This window comes from Notolepis coatsorum (assembly GCF_963971535.1).
Source record: "Notolepis coatsorum genome assembly, chromosome: 9".
Taxonomy (NCBI): Eukaryota; Metazoa; Chordata; class Actinopteri; order Aulopiformes; family Paralepididae; genus Notolepis; species Notolepis coatsorum.
Genome location: NC_140173.1, coordinates 152,567,367 through 152,576,500, shown reverse-complemented (window position 1 = coordinate 152,576,500; position 9,134 = coordinate 152,567,367). Strand labels below are relative to the sequence as shown.

The window sequence follows — 9,134 nt, the reverse complement described above, 5'->3', positions numbered from 1 at the left end:
GTCATCACGCCAGCAGCTGTAGAGTAATTAAACAGGACCAGGCGTGCGCGCGTCCCTCGGGGATTCACCACCACGCACTGTTGATTGCCTTACAGGACCACAGCCCTGCCCTGGTGGTGAAGGAGCAGCGGGGCGAGAACCAGACACCACCGTGAGGGGGGACGCGGAGAGAGGCGACGGGGAGCGAGAGGCACCACTGCGGGAAGAACTGGAGCCCGTTAGTTAGCGTGTCTTTACTGTGGAATATAAAGGAGAGCCGCCTTGGCGTGAGGATGGACACCCAGCCTGAAGGGATCCATGGCCACCGGAGCCGCTGTGGAAACTGTAGGGATGTAATATTCAGCTGCATGGATACAACTTAGCCATCACCTTTTTTTTTCTTTTCTTTTTTTAATATATATATGTGAACATTTGCCTGTGGAGTTTTTTTTTCTTTTTTTTTGTATGACACTATTTTTACTACATTTGGCAGTGGGCCTTGTTTATTATTATTTGAAACCTGTAAGCAATTACAGAAATCTACCCAGTCTACCTATTCCACCCTCACCACCTCCACCCCCTCTGCCCCTTCTCCTCACCCCTCCTCACCCCTCTGCCCCCTCTCCTCACCCCCTCTGCCCCCTCTCCTCACCTCTCTCCTCACCCCTCTCCTCCCCCCTCCCCTCACCCCTCTCACCCCCCCCCCTCCCCCCCCCCCCCCCCCCCCCCCCCCCCCCCCCCCCCCCTCTGGTCTGGATGACGGAGGGAGAGGGAGCCGGCCTCCTCTCAGCATGGCTCATCCCTCTCAGCCGTCCAGCCGCAGGGAGATGACGAACGGAGGGGGACACCCCCACGCCCACCCCCACCCCGGGCGCCAGGCGGCCCCTGGCTACATGCACAGGAAGCAGCAGCAGCAGCGGCAGCAGCGGCGTCGACACAACCAGCGGCAGTCCTCCTCTCCGATGGGACGGGTCATCCTCATCAACTCGCCGGTCCACGGTCGGTCTACACACACTACACACTGACTACCATACACTTCGAGCCCCGGTCAAAGCTGCTGTCGGAAAAGTGGTGTTGTTGTCCAGCAGGGGGCACTCTGTCCTCTGGACTTGTCAGTAATAATGCCCCTGTTACGGTGATAGGGACACCGTACAGCTGCGAGTGCCGTCCTTCGGATGAGAAGCTAAACCGAGGTCCTGACTGAATCGCGGTCGTTAAAGAACCCAGGACGCCTATCGCAAAGAGTAGGGGGTTCCCCGACGTTCCCAATCAGGTCTCTGACATCAAGACCACCTAATCATCCCTTCCCCTTAATTGGCTGATATCCCTGTCTCCTGAGCCGTTCAGTCATTGTGTAGTGTGATGTGTGCCTGGTGCCAGTGTATGGTAGTCAGTGTGTAGTGTGGTGTGTGCCAGTGTATGGTAGTCAGTGTGTAGTGTGACGTGTGCCAGTGTATGGTAGTCAGTGTGTAGTGTGATGTGTGTCTGGTGCCAGTGTATGGTAGTCAGTGTGTAGTGTGATGTGTGCCTGGTGCCAGTGTATGGTAGTCAGTGTGTAGTGTGATGTGTGCCTGGTGCCAGTGTATGGTAGTCAGTGTGTAGTGTGATGTGTGTCTGGTGCCAGTGTATGGTAGTCAGTGTGTAGTGTGATGTGTGTCTGGTGCCAGTGTATGGTAGTCAGTGTGTAGTGTGATGTGTGCCTGGTGCCAGTGTATGGTAGTCAGTGTGTAGTGTGATGTGTGCCTGGTGCCAGTGTATGGTAGTCAGTGTGTAGTGTGATGTGTGTCTGGTGCCAGTGTATGGTAGTCAGTGTGTAGTGTGATGTGTGCCTGGTGCCAGTGTATGGTAGTCAGTGTGTAGTGTGATGTGTGCCTGGTGCCAGTGTATGGTAGTCAGTGTGTATTGTGATGTCACACTACACAATGACTACCATACACTGGCACACATCACACTACACACTGACTACCATACACTGGCACACATCACACTACACACTGACTACCATACACTGGCACACATCACACTACACACTGACTACCATACACTGGCACACATCACACTACACACTGACTACCATACACTGGCACCAGGCACACATCACACTACACACTGACTACCATACACTGGCACACGTCACACTACACACTGACTACCATACACTGGCACACGTCACACTACACACTGACTACCATACACTGGCACACGTCACACTACACACTGACTACCATACACTGGCACACGTCACACTACACAATGACTACCATACACTGGCACACGTCACACTACACACTGACTACCATACACTGGCACACGTCACACTACACACTGACTACCATACACTGGCACACGTCACACTACACACTGACTACCATACACTGGCACACATCACACTACACAATGACTACCATACACTGGCACCAGGCACACATCACAATGTGTGTGTGTGTGTGTGTGTGTGTGTGTGTGTGTGTATGTAGCCATCTCTGCGCTGTGTTACAGTTCAACATTGTCCAAACGGATTGTTTTTTAATCGGTTCATTTCCGTTTTATACCATTTTGAAAAACGCTTGTTTTTTTTTAATTTCAGGAAAATATAAAGATTCTGTGATAAACGGCATTTACTGGAATATTCTGGAATACGCAAAAAACGTTGTCATTTTTCGGCCTATTTATGAATAGTTTTCAAATAAACGCTAGATTATCGATAGTATATGTGTACTTATGCACGCTATAGAAGCGAGCTGAAAAATCGATTCTCTCATTTCCTGATCAGCACACACACACGCACACACACACACACACACCTACACACACACACACACACACACACACACACACACACACACACACACACACACACACACACACACACACGCACACACACACATAGGGCACACGTTGATATCTCTGTGAAAAAAGTTCTGATTATCCTAAGACTGGTAAAATAGATTCCTTACCTCAGATCAAATCCAAAAAGATTATTCCAATTCCTGATCGCCATTTCAAATGTCTCTCAAATGTCTTCATTTCAACGCTGGGTACTGGAAATATGTATTCCACGCTGTTTTGGGGCTCTGCAATGAATCCGATCCTCTCGGGTGACTTGTCTGAGAAGTAAAATGAGGGAGCTGGATCCCCCCCCCCCCCATGTGTTTCATTCAGTCTAATCCAATGGGGTGCAGTACAACAGGGAGAGACGATAGGGGGCGATATTTTCCCAACGGAGCTCAGAGAGAGTTTGCAGCACTAACGATCGATGAAATCTGAATTCAAATCGCTAATAAAAAAAAAAAGCGAGATTTATCGTCGCTGGCACTCAACGGAGTTAGACAAGAAGATACATACCTTTTTTCTTCTCTGAGCATGCAGTAGGAAGACGCGCACCGTTAGCCTAGCTTAGCGTCAGTCACTGGAAGTGGGTTCCTCCATTAGCCTATAGTTCCCAAACGTCTTCCTACTCCTACTGCATGCACAGAGAAGAACAAGGTGTGCGTCTTCTTGTCTAACTCCAGGGTAAGATGGCAAATGAGCTAATTTCCCCAAAATGTTGGAGTGTTCCTTTAACCCTTTCACTGCCACACGACAGAAGGTTAGCCCTTTACTATCACACACAACCGACGGCGATGCTCCATCATTAGCATCATTAGCTCCGCAAATGCGGAGCTAATGATGCTAACGATGGAGCATCGCCGTCGGTCGTGTGTGATAGTAAAGGGCTAACCTTCTGTATTGTCACAGTGAAAAAAGGGTTAACCGGCTGTCGTGTGGCAGTGAAAGGGTGAGTGAGTTTAACCTGCAGTACCGCTAACGTCCACAGTCACTCGAAGGCCCTCGTGACTGTGGACGTATACTCGCGGTGCCTCCGTTACATGTGTGTACATGTGTGTGTGTGTGCGTGTGTGTGTATGTTGGCGTGTGAATGTATATATATATATATATAGGTGGCGAGGACTGCCAGGACGTCCACACGGTGACGGTGGACAAGAGTGCAGACGGGCGCCTGGGCTTCAGCGTCCGCGGGGGGTCGGAGCACGGCCTGGGCCTGTTCGTCAGCCAGGTGGAGGTCAGCAGCTCCGCAGGTAGGGTCCTGGGGGGTCGGAGGTCAGCAGGTAGGGTCCTGGGGGGGGGGGGGGGTCAGCAGGTAGGGTCCTGGGGGGGGGGGGGTCAGCAGGTAGGGTCCTGGGGGGTCGGAGCACGGCCTGGGCCTGTTCGTCAGCCAGGTGGAGGTCAGCAGTTCCGCAGGTAGGGTCCTGGGGGGGGGGGGGGGGGGTCAGCAGGTAGGGTCCTGGGGGGGGGGTCGGAGGTCAGCAGCTCCGCAGGTAGAGTCCTGGGGGGTCGGAGGTCAGCAGCTCAATAGGTAGAGTCCTGGGGGGTCGGAGGTCAGCAGCTCAACAGGTAGAGTCCTGGGGGGTCGGAACCAGGGCGGGAAAGTCAAGTTTATTTTTATAGCACGTTTACACTAAATGACTAAAGCCAAACCAAAGTGCTTCACAGCTACATGATAAAAACACAAACAATGTGGTAATAAGTAAAAATTAGTGCTGTCAGGCGATTAAAAAAATATATCTAATTAATTACAGGATTTATAATTAATTAATCTAATTAATCGCATGTTAATCCCATGACCATTTTAGGCCTGATATTCTATATTCTATAATCATATTTCAAATGGCATGTGTCCGGATGGCAGAATTCAGTACTGTATCTACAAAACCTTCTGTTTAATTAATCATCTTCCATTTATTCATTTGCTTGGATTGTTCAGGTCTGGTCAGTTTGAGCATGATGTTATTCACAGTCAAAGATAAAAAAGAATGTTATTGATATTCTCATTTGGTTCATTACAATTTACTCAAGCCTAGTAACAGACACAGTATTTCTGACACTGGGAATACATTCCCTGAGATCCATAGATGTCCCTAGAATCAGATACCAAGAACATGCAAATGGACCATATTAAAAAAAGTTTGTAAATGTTTATTCTACGTTCTTATGGAATGAATGAGATAAAAAATTCAAAATAATTATTCAAATTTCTTTATTTTTTTATTTATTTTTTAAAATGTCGAGTTAATTTTCATAACGCGATAATTTGCTGTGTAATTAATTAATCTAATTAACGCGATAAACTGACAGCCCTAGTAAAAATACACTAAAATAACAGAAAAAAGGTATTGTACAATTAGGAAAACAAGGGCAAGGTGCAATATAAAAGAGACAAGAAATTAGATTAAAAGAAAGTCCAGAGTAACATCAAACGTCGTGTGCAAGTGGCCGGCTAACTCTGGTCAAAGGCCAGGGAAGTGCGTTCTGAGCAGGGATTTAACGCCTCTAGGCTCTGAAAAGTAAAAAAAAATAAGTAAAGTACTTAAGTAATTGTACTTCGTTACAATACTTAAGTACTCTTTTGGGGGATTTTCACTTTACTCAAGTATTATTAGGTTTGTGTATACTTGTACTTTTACTGAATTACATTTCAGAGAAAAAAAACATACTTTTTACCAGGGATGCTCGATATTGGCTTTTTTACCGATACCGATATACCGATATTGTCCAACTCTTAATTTCCGATATCAACCGCTATCACATTTTAATGCCGATATCGGCCGATAATATCGGTAGGCCGATAATATCGGACATCCCTACTTTTTACTCCTTACATTTCAAATGCAGACCTACAAAGTACAAATAATAATAATAATTTATTGCATTTATATAGAGCTTTTCTGTCTTTCTAGACACTCAAAGCGCTTAACAAAGTACAAATCTCACAGGTCCAACTATTTTAATTAGTATATTTGTTTCTCTGACCGAACTAACGTTATTAATCCTGCGTCCGCTCTTTATTTAAAAACAGCCAATCAAATCCCCATCAATGGAAAATGAACCCGCCCATACCCCATGCTGATTGGTCCTTGTGCAAGACTAGAAAGCGGAGATCTTTGATTAAACACCTGCTATCAGAAGAATAGACGGTCAGAGTGACAAGCTACAGAAGACGGCCACAAACGATAGTATGAGTGATGAAGAGGACGAAACGGAACATTTCATTGACCCGGAATAATAAAAAAGTTTTTACTTTTACTTTTTAGTACTTAAGTACATTTAAAAGTAGAAACTTTTTTATTTTTACTCAAGTGTGTTTTTAGCCAGATATAATACAATAAAATTATAGTACAGTAGAAAAGTAAAAATAGAAATAGGCAGTGTAAACAATATAATTAACTCTGAGTATATGCATATGATTAAGTAGGCAGTGCAAATCAAGGTGCAGATGAGGCTCTGTATATTTGTTATATGTAGTTATATTTGCATTACAATAAATATAGTTACAATAGACACTATAGTCTAAATATATACTATGAGTAAGTAAGTATACAGTGTACACAGGTGCAGTATCCGTGAGGTACGTAGGGTGGGATATTCTTCATACGTTATACGTTGTCTGTTTAGGTCGTCCGTAGTGAGTCGTTGAAATGTCTTTATTGGGAATAATAACCATCTCGTTTTCAAGGCGGTCCGCAAAGACGAAATACAGAGTCATTTGACATCTTATATAGCAAAAACAACAAACAACAATCAACAAATAACAAACAAAAAAGACAAAAACAAAAAAGACAAAAAACAACAAAACAACAGAGTAAGCAATGCCAGCCAAGAAAATAATACAACATAAAAAAGCATACAACAGTAACATGTCAACAACAACAACAACAACAACAACGACAAGAACATGAACTGCAACAACACCTGCGATGGTTCGTCTATCTCTGATTGTGCTGCTGAGGTCCAGAACACACGCAGGTGGTCTCACCGTGAGAGGACGACATCGCTTTAAACTATTTAAAAGATGCTGTTGAACCGATGTGGACAGCGGTAGATTGTTCCAGTCGGATGGAGCTTTAAACATAAAATATATTTTTACCACCTGATAAAAACAGAAAAAACGTCTTGAGTACAACGACGAAGTTGATCATTAAAAGTGAAAGGTACCATATACTGTGAGACAGGTAGTGAGACAGGTAGTGAGACAGGTAGTGAGACAGGTAGTGAGACAGGTAGTGAGACAGGTAGTGAGACAGGTAGTGAGTGAGACAGGTAGTGAGACAGGTAGTGAGACAGGTAGTGAGTGAGACAGGTAGTGTGACAGGTTGTGAGACAGGTAGTGAGACAGGTAGTGAGACAGGTAGTGAGACAGGTAGTGTGACAGGTTGTGAGACAGGTAGTGAGACAGGTAGTGAGTGAGACAGGTAGTGAGACAGGTAGTGAGACAGGTAGTGAGTGAGACAGGTAGTGAGACAGGTAGTGAGTGAGACAGGTAGTGAGACAGGTAGTGAGACAGGTAGTGAGACAGGTAGTGAGACAGGTAGTGAGTGAGACAGGTAGTGAGACAGGTAGTGAGACAGGTAGTGAGACAGGTAGTGTGACAGGTAGTGAGTGAGACAGGTAGTGAGACAGGTAGTGAGACAGGTAGTGAGTGAGACAGGTAGTGAGACAGGTAGTGAGACAGGTAGTGAGTGAGACAGGTAGTGAGACAGGTAGTGAGTGAGACAGGTAGTGAGACAGGTAGTGAGTGAGACAGGTAGTGAGACAGGTAGTGAGACAGGTAGTGAGACAGGTAGTGTGACAGGTAGTGTGACAGGTAGTGAGACAGGTAGTGAGACAGGTAGTGAGACAGGTAGTGAGACAGGTAGTGTGACAGGTAGTGAGACAGGTAGTGAGACAGGTAGTGAGACAGGTAGTGAGTGAGACAGGTAGTGAGACAGGTAGTGAGTGAGACAGGTAGTGAGTGAGACAGGTAGTGAGACAGGTAGTGAGTGAGACAGGTAGTGAGACAGGTAGTGAGTGAGACAGGTAGTGAGTGAGACAGGTAGTGAGTGAGACAGGTAGTGAGACAGGTAGTGAGTGAGACAGGTAGTGAGACAGGTAGTGAGACAGGTAGTGAGACAGGTAGTGAGACAGGTAGTGAGACAGGTAGTGAGTGAGACAGGTAGTGAGACAGGTATTGAGTGTGACAGGTAGTGAGACAGGTAGTGAGACAGGTAGTGAGTGAGACAGGTAGTGAGACAGGTAGTGAGACAGGTAGTGAGACATGTAGTGAGACAGGTAGTGAGTGTGACAGGTAGTGAGACAGGTAGTGAGACAGGTAGTGAGACATGTAGTGAGACAGGTAGTGAGTGATACAGGTAGTGAGTGAGACAGGTAGTGAGTGATACAGGTAGTGAGTGATACAGGTAGTGAGTGAGACAGGTAGTGAGACAGGTAGTGAGTGATACAGGTAGTGAGTGATACAGGTAGTGAGTGAGACAGGTAGTGAGTGATACAGGTAGTGAGACAGGTAGTGAGACAGGTAGTGAGACATGTAGTGAGACAGGTAGTGAGACAGGTAGTGAGTGAGACAGGTAGTGAGTGTGTTTTTGTTCGTTTTTTCGTTCGTTTTCGTTTTAGTTTGTTAATTTTTTTGCATTCTTTTTTTTGCGTTTGTTTTTTTGCGTTTTCGTTTTAGTTCGTTAATTTTTTTGCGTTCTTTTTTTGCGTTTTAGTTCGTTAATTTTTTTGCGTTCTTTTTTGCATTTCTTTTCGTTCTTTTTTTTTGTTCGTTTTTGCGTTCTTTTTTACGTTCGTTTTTTTGCGTTCGTTTGTTTGCGTTTTCGTTTTAGTTCGTTAATTTTTTTGCGTTCTTTTTTTCGTTTCTTTTTTTTGCGTTAGTTTTTTTGTTCATTTATTTTTGTTAATTTTTGCGTTAGTTTTCGTTTTCGTTCGTTTTCGTTTTAGTTTGTTCATTTTTTTGTGTTCTTTTTTTTGCGTAACTTTTTTGCGTTTTTGTTTTAGTTCGTTCATTTTTTTGCGTTCTTTTTTGCGTTTCTTTTCGTTCTTTTTTTGTGTTCGTTTTAGTTCGTTTTCGTTTTCGTTTGTTAATTCTTTTGCATTCTTTTTTTTGCGTTTGTTTTTTTGCGTCTTCGTTTTAGTTCGTTCATTTTTTTGCGTTCTTTTTTTGCGTTCTTTTTTTGCGTTCGTTGTTTGCGTTTTCGTTTTAGTTCGTTAATTTTTTTGCGTTCTTTTTTGCGTTTCTTTTCGTTCTTTTTTGTGTTCGTTTTTTTGTTCGTTTTTTTCGTTCTTTTTTTGCGTTCGTTTTCGTTTTAGTTCGTTTTCGT

General features: G+C 44.7%; 1 protein-coding gene across 1 annotated transcript in view; it reads left to right on the top strand.

Annotated features, from left to right (window-relative positions):
- Window positions 1–770: 770 nt before the first annotated feature.
- The window catches only part of LOC311234834 (PDZ domain-containing protein 7-like), a gene marked incomplete at both ends in the record, with an annotated part of 85,908 nt that continues 77,544 nt past the window's right edge, over window positions 771–9,134 (top strand). Inside the window, 2 exons of the mRNA XM_084322077.1 lie at window positions 771–978; window positions 3,921–4,058. Of these exons, the coding sequence (XP_084178203.1) occupies window positions 771–978; window positions 3,921–4,058 (346 nt within the window). The remainder of the gene's footprint in view (window positions 979–3,920; window positions 4,059–9,134) is intronic.